The 16,705-nt window shown below is 48.5% G+C and overlaps 1 protein-coding gene and 1 pseudogene across 1 annotated transcript in view; one reads left to right on the forward strand and one right to left on the reverse strand.

Annotated features, from left to right (window-relative positions):
* The window catches only part of PPP1R16B (protein phosphatase 1 regulatory subunit 16B), an 89,575-nt gene that overhangs the window by 18,040 nt on the left and 54,830 nt on the right, over positions 1–16,705 (forward strand). Inside the window, exon 2 of the mRNA XM_037164455.2 lies at positions 9,724–10,075. Coding sequence (XP_037020350.2) covers positions 9,826–10,075 — 250 coding nt within the window. The 5' untranslated portion in view covers positions 9,724–9,825. The remainder of the gene's footprint in view (positions 1–9,723; positions 10,076–16,705) is intronic.
* On the reverse strand, positions 2,378–4,548 carry LOC119063205 (E3 ubiquitin-protein ligase TRIM4-like; annotated as a pseudogene).

A 16,705-nucleotide genomic window follows, 5' to 3' on the forward strand; every position in this document is an offset into this window, starting at 1 on the left:
CTCGGAACAAAGTTAATCCTTTCCTCCTGGCTTCTGTGAAGGCCTGGTCCTGTATTCCCGATATGGCTCAGTCAGTTCAGAGAGAGGCCAACTGGGCTATTATCTGATGCTGGGCGTAATTCTTCCCCTGACAGACCTTAGGATATATTGGTCACTCGATCACTCTTTGTTCTTAGTAAACTTACGGTTTTTAAGTCTTGCCTCCCTCTCCTGAGCCCCCACCCTCAAGTTTTGCCAAACTGGGTCATAGTAAATGGCCTTCAGGGGACAGTGACAGGTCAGGGCCAAGGCTAGGCCCTGTTACAGTTCTGTATGAAGGTGCACAGCAGGGAGCGGTGGGTTTAAGAAGCAGACCCCCGGGGAACCCTGTCTCACACAGATTTAAAACCAGATGGTCTGCCTAGGATGCTTGTGCCCAAAGTCTAGAAGGTTCATCCCAGCAGGGGTTGGGCAGTCAGTCCACAAAATCCCGTGAGAATGGTGTGGGGGGAGACAAGGCTAAGTTCTAAGTCAGGTATTTGGAGCACCTGGGGCCCCAGACACCTCTTTGCTCATGAGTAAAGCATCTTTATACTGGGGGGTGTGAGGGAGGGATGCTGTTATTCATTCAAATAAGTGTGTTGTGGGAGGGCAGAGGTGTGCATCCTTTAGGAGAGAGAGTGGGTCCCACGTGAGACCCAAGGGGCAGGGGGAGTGGCGGTTGATGGGGGGGGGAGCCAGGGCTGTGTTTTGTTTTCCTTTTCCCCTCTCACTCAATGCCACAGGAAGCTCAGGGAGAAAGCAGTCCCTGCCTCCTTCTAGGCTGCTGCCAGTATTGTGTGAAGAAGAATAGCTTAAGAACAAGAAAAAAAAAAGCTTTTTTGGGGATCACTGATGACTAATTTTTTTTACACTTTTTGTGCCTCCCAAATTTTCTACAATAAGTACACAACTTTTATAGCGAAAGAAACAATCATTAATTTTTAAAATAACCATTCAGTAACTTTCCCAATCCTCTTGAGCACGTGCAATCGAGAGTAGAAAGATAAAGTGAGAAAAACACGGAGATAGAATAAAAACATGTAAGAAAATAAGAAACAAAGAGGATGCCGACCCACAATGTGCCTTCCATGGATGCTTACAAATAAATACGGACTAGAGAAAAGTGCAGGCTGTCATCTCAAAGAGATACGCATTTGACCCCGACCCTCCCAGGTGCCGGCTAATCAGTGATGAGTGAATTACCCCACAGGTGTGTGTTCTCATTTGTAAAAATAGGACTTGAATTTCCATCTCACCGAGCTGTTACGAGAGTCGTATGAAAGCCGCGTGTGAAGGGGCTAGCCCAGTGTATATACTTATATGCTTTTCAACATCTTCAATCTGTTAGCAAACTTGTACATGCAGTATGTCCATCTGATGAGTGGAGAGCTTTAACGAATGCATGAAGGCTGAGACCTGGACCGGGGAAAGAGTAATAGCAGGGGCAGGGTAAGGGAGACGGCTTCAGTGTTCTGATCCCCAAAGTGAGGGAATGCAGTACTTACTGGAAAGAGCAATTACGCGGCTGGATTGAGTTTGGATTCTATAAATGTATCAAGTGTCAGAAAAATAGGAGATGAGCCTACACCGTGAGGTGTTCATGCTGTATGTCTGAAGACTACTTCAGCCTGCAAGTCACCAAAAGGCTACTAAAATGACCGGATACAAACAGGGAGCAATAATCACAGACAATGAGAAGCCTGGGATTGGGGAAATCCCACAGTTTGACGATGCCGACAAAGACCCCATTTCTTCCTCTTCTCCACGGTCACATTACCCCTCCCGGTTCCCAGAGGGGTTTTCTGCTGCAAACAGCAGAAAGGGCACCGTGCCTTCCCAAATACCTTTTTTAGAAGCTACAAAAACTGTCCCCAGAAAGTTTCCCCACCCTGGAAAATTCCCCATCCTATCGTTGGCCAGAATTACCTCACGTGGGACTGCTGCTCCTGAAGCACATGGAGGGCACACACCAAACAGCTCAGTGAGAAAGAACCAGAGGAGAAGCAGAGAAGTGGGGCAAGTGACCCCTAGAAAGGCAACTTGGGGGTCCGCCATATCTCTGAGTGCACGGGCTGTGCAGGGAGTCTGATTGGATGGTGCTGACGTGGTCCCAAAGATCCATGCGTGTGAAGTGAAAGAGGAGGGCCAAGAAATGGGTGTCCCTGGGCTGGGATCCAGGTGGGGACTCTTGGGCGTGGGAAGAAGAGCCTCATGTTCCACCAGTCACTGGTGGGATCACTAAAGATGCAAAACAAAACAAAACAAAAACCAGCTAGAGACATGAGACAGAAGATGAGAAAAAGTTGTAGGTGCTCTGTGGAAGGAGATGCCTACACCCTCATGATCTACAGGGAACGGTCCCACCAGGCGAAGAGCTGGCTCTGGCCTGGGGGTGGCCTATGGAGGGCTTGTTAGGGGCCCTTGGCCAGTGGAGCTCCAACACATAGCCCAGACGCTCACCTTGGGGGCATTTCTGAACTACCAGCAATCCCCATGAGGTCCTCCCAACACACCCCCACAGCAATTCCCAGGCTGTCTGGGTTCTCACTTCCCTGAAGTGAAAACTGCTCCCCCACCCACCGCAACACAGGGCAAGTGTTGAAATCTAAATGTGTGGTCTGCCGCTCCATCCAGTAAAGTAGTTCCATGCTGTAGAAGATGATGGCCGAGAACTGGCTGATGCTCCGTTTTTCACGTCCCTTCCTTCCGCGGAGAAGACAAGTTTGGGATGAGCTGTGTCTTCAGCCAAACTGATAGCCACTTGGAATCGCGTCAGCCTCTTCTTCATCACTGGTGTACAGAGCACAGAACTTCAAGTCCAAAGCGCTTTTGGATTCTGAAGCAACTCCTGGAGGGAGCTCTGGCCCTTCTCCCCAACCTCTAAGATGAGCTTCATCAAGGAAGTGATTATTTGATGGAGCCTTAATGTGTTCTCAGTCCGTTGCTTCTCTGTCTCTTCTTGGCTCAACCTCTGACGATTCAAACAGTTGCTCTTGCTCAGTTGCCAGGAAGCAGCACAGCTCTGCAAACTGCACTGAGTCCCAGTCGCTGGTTCTTCGTCTTGCTCTTCCACTCTGTAGCATGCTGCACTTCCGTGTCCTGTACATGCCCGGCGTCCTTCATCTTGGCCATCAGACGACATTGAGTCTGAAGTCTTTCCTGGTAGCTCTCCAAGGGCTGGTTGATGGCACCATGGTGTGGATCTGGTATTCCTGGGGCTCCCTACACACCAGGCACACGGTCCACTGGTTGTCCTTGCAGAAGAGCTGCAGGGGGTCGCAGTGGCGGCTGCACCAGCTGGGGGACATGGGGCCCCGGTGGGACACTGTGTCTCCTCCATCACCGAGGCCGGGGCCCAGCTGGGTTTCCATGCATGACTACCCAGGTCTGGACACCTGGCATAACGGGATGTGGGCTGCTCAGGGAAAAAAAAATCAAAACGTTTTCTTTTAGCAGTGTGAACTTTGAGACACTGTCTGACTCATACTTTAAAGCCTCCTTCATTTGAATTCACCTTCCTTCGTGTTGTTTTTCTCAAGGCACTAGGCTTGAGTCCAAGGATGTGTCAATCAGCCGCTCCCCTGGGACTGGGGAGGCAAGGGGCCTGGGACCTCTTCTCCTGTCTCAGGAGGCGGGGGCCTGGTTTTGGCTTCCCCACCCTTCCTCGAGGCTGGCCCTCAGCTTGGGCCTGCAGCTCCCTAAAGGGGGAAGTGGAGGTGTCTGGTGGTGTGCCCCGGCAAGAGGCCACTCATTTTGCTACAGCCCATAGTTCCTTCTGCGATCCCCATTCCTGCATTCTGAAAAATGGCATTGTTGTTTATCAGGGGGCTTTTGGCTACAAGTAACAAAATTCAATCCAGCTGGTTTAAATGATAAAGGGTATTTTGTGGGCTTGGATAGCTAAAGTCCAGAGGCCCCTACATTAAAGGACCCTCTTTCTATCCTCTGACTCCCAAGTATTGGCTTCATCTAAAGGCTGGCTTCTTGCATGGCTGGCGCCAAGTTCACGTGCAGCAGCAAGGGGGTGCATACTTCAGGTTTACTGGCAGTGGGAAGAAAAAGCTTCTGATTTGGCCCGTTTAGGTCATGTGCCTATCCCCAGCCAATCACTGTGCAGGAACTTAGCCTGGCTGACAGCCTCTGCAAGGCAGTGATAATGGAACTCAAGGACCGCCACCAAACTGTCTTTCAAAGGACCTGTGCCTTTATTTCTCTTTTAGTTTTCTCAGAGCCCTAGTCGTTCCCCAAACAATACTCTTGTCATTGTCTTCTTTTCAGTCTGTAGCACCTCCAGCCCATTCCCCCCTCCACCAGCCCCCGAAGCCGCAGCACCTTCCTGGCCCTCTGCCCTGAGGCTCAGCTTTCTGGAACGCAGCCCTGATTACTGAGGATGTTCATTGACTCAGTTTTTCCCCTCAGGGAGGCATCGAGGGTTAGTGGATGCAGCAAGAGGAATCAAGTTCAGACTGTGTCCTATAGCAACAGGCGTTGAATCAAGGCTCACCCAACAGCCTGTTCCTGCCTCATTGAGAGTCAAGTGCCTTGACCTTGGATTTCCTGCTGCCCACCGGCAGGCTATTTCGGTTCCTCCAGCCAGACCTCACACAGCCATTTGTTGGAAAACTTAAGTACCATACCCTATTCCGCCTCGCTTCTGATTTCTCTTATGTCGCACTCACTTCCTGGTTAACCCCCCACTGCCCATCTGACCGCTGCAGAACCCTCTCCCACACCTGTCTGGCCAGCCCTGCCACTCCACTGACTTGTGGCCCCACATGCCCAGTTCTCTGCAGGACAGTCCATCTGGATATTCCCACAACACACTAGTCTCCAGGTCTTCGTGGAGCTGGTTTTCCTCCAAATGAGGTCTTTGGGGATCTCCTTTAAGTGTGGATGGTGCCGTTGCTCTCCTCAGTCCTGGCAGCTTGGGCTGTGTCCCCGTCACCATCCACGGCTATCTCTGGAAGTACAAGACACGTGTGTACCGGTTTCAGGAGGAAGCTAGTCCCCAGCCCTCTGGAGCCAGGGCTCCTGTGGGCTATCCCAGCACCCAGGCCAGCGCCCTGTCTTGGGAGCCGCCCAGCTGCTGTGTTAGCAGCAGGGTGGCAATTCTTTAATTAGACCAAGCAGGGTTTTCTCGGCCGGGGGTGGGAGGAGGTGTGTAGGTCTATTGGGGGAAAGTAGGTCACCTGAAAACCAGTAGTCAAGAGGGAGCTGTCCTGGAGCCCCAGCCCCAGGGAACCCAGAGGGGTGAGGTGGGAGGGGCTGGCAGGGAGAGCAAAGTCGGAGAAATTGTGCTCTGGCCCCTTTTATTGGCCCTTGGGAGGCACTGTCCTCACTTGTCTCCAGGGGGCTGGGCAACTGCCCTTAATTCCTCCACCCCAAGCAAAATGCCTGAGCCAGGGAGGTCAGTGCAGTGCGTGCCTTCGGTCCGCCTGGGGGTTGCCACGGTGGAGCCCAGGGGGTGCACACTGCACTGGGAGTCAGGCCCAGGGTTCAAGGTACTGCTCAGTCTCTGGATCCTTGGAGTATGTTGCCCACTCCCTTGTACCTCGGTTTTGTCATCCGTCCAATGGGCAGGGACCGTGTCTGCCTTTGACCCTGCTGCAAACCCAGCCCTCAGCACAGTCCTGCCTAATAACTGTTTGTCAGATGAAATAACAGTTATTTCATCAAGTGCTTCTCTTTTAAGATGGCCACCCCGGAAGGTCAGCGGCCAGGTGGCTTTTCCAGTTGTCAATCACATATAATATTTGCCACCACTCACTACCATCATTATTTAATTTTTTCTTTGTTACCTTCTTGCTAGCTTTCCATCGATGTAGATTTTTATTCAAAATGGAAATTTTATATAAACTACTTTTAAAAAACAGTAACTGAAAAGCAAATCCACGGCAAACACAATGTCATTACATTCTGTTCTGGATACAATTTCTTGTCCAAGGCCACTGGACCGCAAGCAACGTGTTGAATTGTTTGTTGGACAACTCCAGAGGCCAGAGTCTGTTCTCGGGGTGCACACAACGGCCCCCCTGTACCTCAATTCTCTTCTGCACTGGGCGGGGGGGCTTACAGACTATCTTTGCTTCCTAGTGCAGGGACCTCTGGATATTTGGAGACTTCCACTTAAGACAGGGCTTGCAAACTCAAATGACTGCAGGAGCTAGCGACTGGTGTTATCTAGTGAAGGAGGTCAAGTGGGAGTCATGGGGGGCAGTGGGTTCTACAGTGAGTTAGAGGGTATGTGCCCCGTATGAAGGGGACAGCCCCACTCCAGTTCTGCTCATTGTGGCCTTGGCCCAATGTGGCCAAGTACTGAGATGTTCTAGGAAAAGCTGACCATTCCATTTTGATGGTAAGATCTCCAAGTTTTAGATGCACGCAATGAATTATAATTTTGCAGAATGTGATACGGGCCCTGTTGTGGACTGCAGGGGGCTTTCTGCCTGGGTCTGGCGCAGAGCCACAAGCTGCTCACCACTGCCCCCCGAGACTTCTGTTCCCTTTGGACCGGGCAGCTCCATCCTCTTCAAGCCATGTTTGTGTGTGCTGTTTCCAGAACTCCCTCCATGAAGGTCAGCCCCTCTCCATGCCCTTGAACATGGCCAAGCTTCCTCTCAGCCCAAGTCTCTACCTCTTCCCTGGTGAACTCCTTTCTACTCATCCTTTAGGATTATCAGTTGTCCTTTACTCTGGAGGACCTTTCCTGATAACCCCAGGCAGATCAGTCTTTTCATTTTTCTAGCTGTGTGATGTTGGATAAGTTACTTAATCTCTCTGTGCCTCACTTTCCTTATCCATGAAATGGGGGTGATAATAGTACCTACCTCATTAGCTTGTCAGGAGGACTAAATGAGTTTATAGGTAGGTAGACAGACAGACAGACTGGGATTTCCTAGAGGGCAGAGCTGGTCCATAATCCTTCTGAATCAGGGCTTGTCACAGAGTAGGTCTTCGCTGAATGTTTGATTACTTGAGAAAGAGCAGAAAGTAAACAAGTGGCTCACTAGCTCTCAGTGAGGTCTGACCATCGGAATGATGCGGTGTGGTTATGAAGTCAACTCTTCCGAACTCCTTTCAAAAGGCAACCGAAATATCTATCTAAATGGCTAAAATAAAAGCCAGTGACAACACCAAGTGCTGACAGAGAACTGGATCACTTGTATATCGCTGGTAGGAAGGAAAAATGGTACAGCCACTCTGGAAACAGCCTGACAGTTTCTTACAAAACTAGATACCTAATTACCCTACAAGCTAACACTTGTCCTCCTGAGCATTTACTCCAGAGAAGTGAAAACTTTGGTTCACACAAAAAATCTGTGCATGAAGGTAATAACCCCAAACTAGAAACTACCCGATGTTCTTCAGTGCGTGAAGGGGTAAACAACGTGGGGCAGGTCCATAAAATGAAACACTACTCAGCTATAAAGGAGCCGCAGACTCCTGATACAGGCAATGACTGGATGAATCTTAGGGGAATCGTGCTGAGTGAAAAAAGCCGGTCCCCAAAGGTTACCTACTGCTTGGTCATATTTACATAACATTTTTGAAATGACAGAATTCTAGAGACGGGTGACAGATTCGTGATTGCTACGGGCAAGGACAGGAATGTGCTGTGGGGGGTGGCGAGGGGTCCTTGTGTGATGGAACCGCTCGTATCTGGACCATACGGTGGAATTCCATAGGTGGTGGAACCTCCCTGTGGAATGAAATTGCCTGGAACTAAACGCACACATGCACAGTCCGAGCAGTCGTCACTCTGGGGGGATCTGAATAGGACCGATAGTTTGCATCCGTGTCAGGTTCCTGGTTGTTCTGTGATACTGTCGTCTTGCAACATGCTACCTCTGGGCTAGATGGGATAAAGGGTACTCGGCATTTTCCCGCGTTACTTGTTATAACTGCATGTGAATCTATGATGATCTCAAAAATAAAAGTATAATTTATTAATTTAAAAAGCATTGTAAGGTGTTCCAAAGAAAACAAAAGGAAAGGCAATGAAAGCCAGTTAGCTGTTTCCTGCTGAGCCTTGCCATCGGCTCATGTTTACGCTTGAGGTCAGGTCCTCAGATCCCCTGGACCTTTGCCCTGAGAGTATTGCCAAGCCAGCCCCTTCCCCACACTGTCCACCCTCCAGTCTCGGGGCTGGGACAGACCTGAAGAACATTCTGGCCCAGCCTGAGCACCCAAGGGTCCAGGCTAAGGCTGAGCAGGCAGCACCCCTCACCCCACCCACCCCGCAGCCGCCTGCTGGCAGTGAAACAGGAAAACCAGGAGATAACAATCACTTCCTAAAGCACAGGGCCATCCCGACCCCCTTTGTGACAACGGAAATTTCCACATCATGCAAATGTAGACCTTTGCCGGTCTTCTCCATCACCCACCAGTCCGCCAGCCTAGCCTGTGGGTTCCCAGGTGACTGCGTTTACAGGTCCCTGCTCTTCCTCCTCCGAGCTGGTTTCTCTCTGCTGCTCCACTAGGTATACAACATTTGTGGTCAGCTCTTTTCATTCCTTGGACATTTTATAAGTTCTGGGAGGTGTATGCAACATTTTATAGGTGGAAAAACAGCTTAGAGCGGTTCAAGTTGTCTTAAGACCCTTTCCCTCTTTGTCTGAGAGCCCATGGGGTCTGAAGACAGGGACCAGTGGGCTTCAGACTGAAAATCTGTTGTCCAGGAATCAATGAGAGCAAGAGGTGTGACTTAAAAAATTTGTTTTTAAAGATCAAAGAGGACGCCCTCCCTGGCTGGTGTAGCTCAGTGGATTGAGTGCAGGCCTGTGAACCAGAGAATTGCGGTTCGATTCCCAGTCAGGGCACATGCCTGGATTGCAGGTCAGTTCCCTGCAGGCCAGTTCCCAGCAGGGGACACACAGGAGGGGCAACCGTGTGTTTCTGTCCCTCTCTCCTTCCCTTCCCCTCTAAAGATAAATAAATAAAATCTTTTTAAAAATTAAAAAAAAGATATATCCTCTTTAAAAAAAAGATGAAAGAGGAACACTTCAACTAAGATTCTCTAGGTCTCAGTAATTCAGCAGTTATCAAACTCTTTGATCTTAGACCACCTTTATACTCTTCAAATTAAGAATCCCAGAAAGCTTTTGTTTCTTTGGATTACATCTGTTATCATTTAGCATATTACAAATTAGTACTGAGAAATTAAAAATACAGTACTCATTCCTTTAAAAATAACAATAAACCCCTTGCCCTGGCTGGCGTAGATCAGTGGATTGAGTGCAGGTCTGTGAACTGAAAGGTCGATGGTTTGATTCTGGGTCAGGACACATGCCTGGGTTGTGGGCCAGGTCCCCAGCTGGGGGTGTGAGCAAGGCAACTGATAGCTGTGTCATCGATGTTTTCTCTCCTCTTTCTCCCTCTCTCTAAAAACAAATAAATAAAGTCTAAAGAAATAACCCCAGCAAACCCCTTATATGTTATAACAATGGAACAACTTTGTATGTTACAGCAATATAACCACAGTAAATGGTATGAGAAATGTTAGCTTACACTACATTGGTGATCAGATAGCAATCTATAAGTGTATCGGATAGACAAATTTACTCAATTCACAGGTCAATTATATCTTAATAAAGAGAAAAAGCAAACTAGAAAAAGTGTTTTGAACGTGGGCGAGGTGATAGAGTCCGATCCGAGCTCTGAGGCTGACAAGCATGTGCACCTGTGTCTCTCTCTCTGCCACAGGCCCCATCATGAGGCCCCAGCCCCGCCGGAGCCCTCGCGCTCCCCGGGCCCCGGGCGCACCGTGCTAGCCCCCATCCTGGGGCGTGGGGAGGCGCGGTGGCCATGGCCAGCCACGTGGACCTGCTGACGGAGCTGCAGCTGCTGGAGAAGGTGCCCACGCTGGAGCGGCTGCGGGCCGCGCAGAAGCGCCGGGCGCAGCAGCTGAAGAAGTGGGCGCAGTATGAGCAGGACCTGCAGCACCGCAAGCGCAAGCACGAGCGGAAGCGCAGCACTGGTGGGCGGAGGAAGAAGGTGACCTTTGAGGCCAGCGTGGCCCTGCTGGAGGCCTCCCTGCGGAACGACGCCGAGGAAGGTAGGTCACTCCCATTCTGAGCGGTAGATGTGTGGGCTGGGGGTGGGGGTGCTGGCCAGCTCCTGAGTTTGTCAGCCTCGCACGCGTGTCTTGGGAAAGCCCCACATTTATCTTGCACTTTTCGTGGGAAGGCAAGGAGGAACAAGAACCCCAGTGTTTGGCTAATGAACATCATCAGAATTTTCTTTCCCTGCCACAAATATTTACTGACAATCTACTTCTTGCACGTTATTATTCTAGATATCTGGTGAACAGATTGGACCGGTCTCTCCTCTAAGAGCTCAGGGCTCATAGGATCTTGCATTCCTTAGGCCCTTCCTCTGTGCCAGGCCACCAGCCAGGGTCTGCATGCAGGTCCCCGCCTTTCGCCTTTGCTGCAGGGGGAGACGGTGTAGGAGGTGGTTAACTGCACAGGCTCTGAGGTTAGACCAGGCGGGTCGAAAACCGACTTCGTCAAGTATTCCCTGTGTGACCCTGCGGTAGACAAGTCCCTTTGCTTCCTGTACCTCAGTTTCCTCCTCTGTAAAATGTAGATAATAATTGTATCCACCTAAAGGGCTTGTGGTGAATGTTAATTTAGGTTGTGTGAAACTTTTGAATAGAATGTTGATATAATATATAATAATAAAATAAAACAATAATCATGTAGCAGTTATGTAATATAAAGTCATATATAATATAAACATGTTTAAACATATAAATTACTATAATGCATTTATACGCATTATAGATTTGTATAAAATAATCATGTTTATGTTTATAAAGTCTGGAAACAAGAATATACATAACATTGTCTAGGACATTTTCACTTTACAAAGTGGATAAACAAATACATATAAACACATACACGCTCATATTATCTGTTTCTACACTTAATGAATACCCTGTACTGGTTATATTGTATTTAATTATATTATTATTATGGGTCACATGATCCAGATATCACAATACCCAAGAGGCAGGTATAAAACACCCATTTTACAGATGCGGAAATCGAGACCCAGAGAGGTTCAGAACCTTGACCAAGACGGCAGACAGGATCAGAACCCCCAGGATTCAAGCTCTTGTCACTGGCTGCATGGCCTTGTAGGTTTGCTTGTGATGGGGATGAACGGAGGATCCATGATTTGGCCGAAGCCTTCTTCTATGAGCATGCCCTGAGGGGTCCCACCTGGTCAAGGTGCAGCCAGGATTTCTGCTTGGTGTCCTGTGTTCATCCTCGGCAGCCTGGGACCCCTTTCTGTATACAAATCCTCTCCGGCTGTCCCGGGAGGGGCCCAGCCATGTTTCCTGGGTCCCTCTGGGCTCCTGCCGCTGCTCACCCTGCAGATGTTGGGCGCTAAGGCAGTCGATGGAAGATCAGAGGCATGGTGACGTTTACTGCACTAGATTCTAGTACAACAGTGACTCGAGGGTGTTGGGTTCTGTGCCCTCTGCTCCTCAGGTTCTAGAACCCTCTGAGAAGCACAATTCCATTTCTGGCTACAGAGAAGCCATTTTTGGGGAATGAGCAGAGAGGCACTGCTGGGAGCACTCAGAGGAGCGCCTGGGGTGAGTCGCTCCCTTGGGAGAGGCACGAAGTCCCAGGCTCAGGGGACACGACCCCTCTAGGCTTCTTCCCACATGTCATTTGCCAGGTGACGTGGCAGGCCCAGCCCACTCAGTGGGAGGCACATCATGATGTCTAATTTTTGTCGTGGGCGATATAGTTCATCAGCTCCCCTTTCATCTTTTACTCCCCGCTTCCCTGACAAAGTCTGTTTCCCCCTCCCCAAAGGGGCTTTGCAGAGGCTCCGGAGCTGGCTGTGGGGCTTCAGGGGGTGCTCTGGTCAGAAAGAGCAACCAGGACTGGCCCCTCAGGCCTGTGCGTGACCTGGAGCACTGCCTTCAGCTCTCTGGCTCCAGTATGTTAGTCTGAAAAGTGGGGGGTTTGAACCTTACCTTCAAGGGCATGTGTCAAGAATTAGATAAGATCCTGGATGGGACTGCTCTTTGGAAAGTAACCCTGAACCCTGCACCAGCACGGTGACCGTTTTAACACAGTCTTTTCTTTTCTTTTCTCTTCTTTTCTTTTCTCTTTTCCTTCCCTTCCCTTCCCTTCCCTTCCCTTCCCTTCCCTTCCCTTCCCTTCCCTTTCCTTTCCTTTCCTTTCCCTTCTTTTCTTCTCTTTCCCTCTCTCCCTCCCTCCCTGTTTTTACAGAACCCAAATATACACAAACATTCTCCTAAAAAATCAAACACAAGTGTACAGAGTAAAACTTTCTCCCTCCCTCCCTGCCGTCCGTCCTTCCTTCCGTCATTAGTGCTGCCGTCTGTCTGATGTGTTTCCTCCCAGGCGTTTTTCTCATTTACCTGTGTATCCGTGGGCTTGGAGAAACAGAGCTGGTTGGGATTTTTCATTTTTGTGTTTATGTAGGTGATGACATCCTGGATACATTGTTCTACAATTTTATTTTTTTCACCCAACAAGATGCCTCGGAGGACTCTCCTGCCAGTGCACCTCCAATGGGACACTGGATCTGTGTTATGTTAACTTCCACACAGTATTCCACAGTGTGGATTCACTAGGATTTTTGAATCGGTTCCATACTGACAGGCATGCAAGTGTTTCATGCAAGTGTTTTGCTTTTGCCAAAGTGAACGTTCTGTGCACACCTGCAAATGTTTATCTAGGACAGATGGGCAAAAATTGAGGCGCTGGATCTGAGGCATGTGCATTAAATCTGAATGAGGAAAGTGCCGGGCCCCACGGGCTGGTCCCCTGGCTCGGGGGGTAGCCGAGAGAAGGTGGAGGGCCAGAGCACTGTGCACCGAGGCCGGCTGTGGGGTGGGTGGAAGGTGCCCTGGAGGGCCACAGGTGGCTGAGTGTTAGGGGAGGGAAGTGAAGCTGCCATCTGTCAGCACGCAAACTCTCCCGGTTTTGCTCAGCTTTCTGCTAGCATGATGGAGCCTGCTGCTCCTCGCTGGCCAGGATGGCTTCTGTGAGCTCGGGGAGCTGGTGTTGGGGAGGCTGCTGGGGTGTTAGCTCACAGTGGGATGGCAACGTGGGGTGGCAGCTCCCCCGCTCCCCTGAGCTCACAGCAGTGGCTGAGTCAACCTCCTCCACCTGCCAGGGCAATGGGAGTGGTTCCAGAGAAAGGCAGTGCCTGGTGGGGAACTCACCGAGTTTTTTCCTCGGACCCCTGGGTGCCCTCAGGCTGAGGTCGGGCACCAGGACCCTCCTGGGCCTGGGACCTGCCCGAGCCCCACCCTCCTGTTCCCACTGCCCATTTTTTTTTTTTAAAATGGCTTTATTGAGGTTTAATACACATATCATAAACTGTGCCTTTTTAAAGCATATCATTCAATAATTTTCAGTAAATTGACAGAATTGTACATCTGTCACCACCCTGCAATTTTAGAACATTTCATCCTTCCAGGGAGAAACTTTGTGCCCATTTGTAGTCACTCCTGGTCCCACTCCCACCCCCACCCCCACCCCCAGGCAACCACCCATCTATTCTCAGCTTCTGTTTATTTGCTTTTTGGGACTTTCATTACACAGACTCACACCATGTGTGATCTTCCGTGATGGCTCCTTCGGTTGGAATAATGTTTTCAAGGTGGCCCTGGGGTATGGCGTGTGGCAGGAGGGATGCCATGCCTCTGTGCTGTCCCTGGAGTCCCAGTGTAGGGACAGTCTACGTTTCGTTTATCCAGCCAGCAGGTGACGAACACTTCGGTGATTTCCACGTTGGGTTATTATGATGAGCGGTGCTGCTAAGAGCACTCATGTGCAAGTCTTTGCGCGGACATATGTTTTCATGTCTCTCGGGAATCACCTAGGGACGGCCTTGCTGGGTCATATGGGAAATGTATTTTTAACTTTTTCAAAAACTGCCAAACTGTTTTAAAAAATGACCGTGTCCTTTTACCTCCTCAAATCCTGTTTTACAGCTTCTCATCCCAGAGGCCATGTCACTTGCTGAGACCTTGCAGGTCTCAGACCCAGAGTTTGATGGTAGATCACTTGTCTCTGAAGGCAGATCGGGCGCCCAGGCTTCTAACAACCAGGTAGTCCTGGCACCTCCTGCATTTGTGTTTCCCGAGAAAATAAGAGAACCTCGCACTTGTGGTTCTGATCTGTGTGTCTTTTGGCCTTACAGCCCCTGGGGTTTCTGCTGACTTCTTGGGCCCTTGGTACCGGGAGTCCCTGGATAAGCTTGTCATCCCCCAGCTGAATCTTCTCTTTAGGGCCACATGGGCCCAGCCTCCCTGGAAATGACTGAACATTTGTTAACGTGTCAGGGCTTCTGTTCTCTCAGAATCTGTAGGGTTTTCTTTATGGAAACTCTATCACATTCGAAAGTTTGAGCGATTCCTCTGTAGCCTAATTTTAGCTTTTCAACTGTTATTCTCATGGTAAAGGTTTTCAAACTCTTTTTTTTTTAAGCAGTGGAAACTTTTCTTTAAATGAAATGTTATGCAGAAACCCGATATGTAAAGCAGATGAAAGAGCTATTCTGGTTGGGGCAGGATCCTCATCCACCCCCACCCCCTCCCGCACCGCCCTGCACGCGTCTCCCGCACCCCGGGGTGCGCCAGCTCTGCAAGGCACCCTGAAACCACTGACTCATCTGAAGGAAACACTGAGACTTTCACTTCTGATAATTTTGCAAGGGGAAGTTTCTTTTCTCCTAGTTATAAAAATAATGCATCCTTGTTGTAGAAAATCTTAAAAGTGCAAGGGAAAAAAAAAAAGAAACGTAAAGAAGAAAATAAAATCACACATACCTCACACCAAACAGCAACCGTTGATAATATTTCGGTAACGTTATATTAGTCGGTATCTTGATAGGAAACAAATGCTGTTCTCCCATGAGGTAATTTGAGGAAAGTTTAATAAAAAGGAAATTTGCGGAGTTCAGGGTGACAGTCCTCGATTTTTTTTGGTCTCGGGGCCCCTTTATATTTAAAAAAACTGAGAACCCCTAAGAGCCTTTGTTTCATTGGTTTCTGCCTATTGCTATTGACCATATTAAAAATTAAAACTGAGAAGTTAAAATAAATATGAGTTACTTCCAAAAACATAACATCAGATCTATTATCTGTTGTATCAGTTATCTGTTTCTGCCTAGCAGATGAGCTCCATATTTAATAGCTTAAAATGATAAACATATCACAGGATTTCTGCAGGTCAAGAATCCAGAGGCTGCTTAGGGGGCCTCTCAGAGGATGTGGTCCCCTCAAGGTTTAGCTGGGGCTGGAGGAACCACTTCCAAGGTGGTTCACTCCCATGGCTCTGTGCGGGAGGCCTCAGGGGCTTGCCAGTGCTTCTTACCAGAGGGCTGCTTGAGCGTCCTCTCAACATGGCTGGCTTAGCTTCTCAGCTCAGCTGGCTTCCTTCCATGCAAGTGAGCCCCACTCATGAACCAGGAGGAAGCCACACGCCTCCTACCTCCCAGCCTTAGAAGTCACTTACCACCCCCTCCGCTGTATTTATTCATACTCAGGGGACAGGAGTTAGGCTCCGCCTCCTGAAGGGAGGAGAATGTGCAAACATCGTCTGAAACCACTAAAGTTAACCTGAAGAGCGACGTTTTTCAAAACAACAACAACAACAACAAAAAATTACGAAGAGAGTAGTCTTGTTTTATATTTTTGCAAATCTTTTAAAGGTCTGGCTTAAAAGAAGATAGCTGGATTCTGTTCATTGCTTCTGCTTTTCAATATGTTGCGATATGTTATTTTGGCTGAAGTAAAGGAAGAAAATCTTACCTCACACAGATACGCAACTGGAAAAGAGAGGAAATATTTTAATTGGCTTTCCAGATCTTTGTGGATATTCTTTGATGCCAAAATCAAACTCAACAGAAAGTAGTTTCTTAAAGTTTAATGGCAATGTGGAATCTGATACCATATCAATTTTTAGCTTTTCTTACTGTTATGCTAAAATCCACTGGTCTGTCTCGCCTTTTGAGTAGCTGTTTTGTCCACACATACTTTTTCTAAAATAAAGATAACATTTTGGTCTGTTAGAAAACATTGGTTTGCTTGCTTTGTGGATATGATAGTGAAAGTATGAGCAATAAAAAATAAAGGTAAACAAGTCCATACATCGGGTAAGGAGTTAAAATCCACAATGTGTAAAATCCAATTAAAAATAGATAGAGGACCTGAATGGACATTTTTTTCCCAAAGATGTACAAATGGCCAACAGGTACATGCAACGATGCTCAACACCAGTAATCATCAGGGAAATGCAAATGAAAACCACAATGAGATAGAACCTCACGCTGTTAGGATGGCAGTCATTGAAAAGATAATCGATGTCAAGTGTTGGTGAGGCTGTGGAGAAAAGGGGACCCTAGAGCCCTGTTGGTGGGAATCATCGAGAAAAGGTGTCTGTAAATTGGTGCAGCCACTGTGGGGAAACAGTATGGAGGTTCCTCAAAAAATTAAAACTAGAACTACCATGTGAGCCAGCAATAGGCTACATATTTTTGGGTATTTATCCAAAAGAAATGAAATCACTACCTTATAGAGATATCTGCACCCTGAGGTTAATTGCAAAAAAATATATAATGGTTGGTATCTATTATTATGGTATTGTATAGGGATTCAGAGTATTTTTTATTGCCCTAAAAATCC

This window comes from Artibeus jamaicensis, unplaced genomic scaffold, assembly GCF_021234435.1.
Source record: "Artibeus jamaicensis isolate MK-2021 breed Jamaican fruit bat unplaced genomic scaffold, CSHL_Jam_final contig_685, whole genome shotgun sequence".
Lineage (NCBI taxonomy): Eukaryota > Metazoa > Chordata > Mammalia > Chiroptera > Phyllostomidae > Artibeus > Artibeus jamaicensis.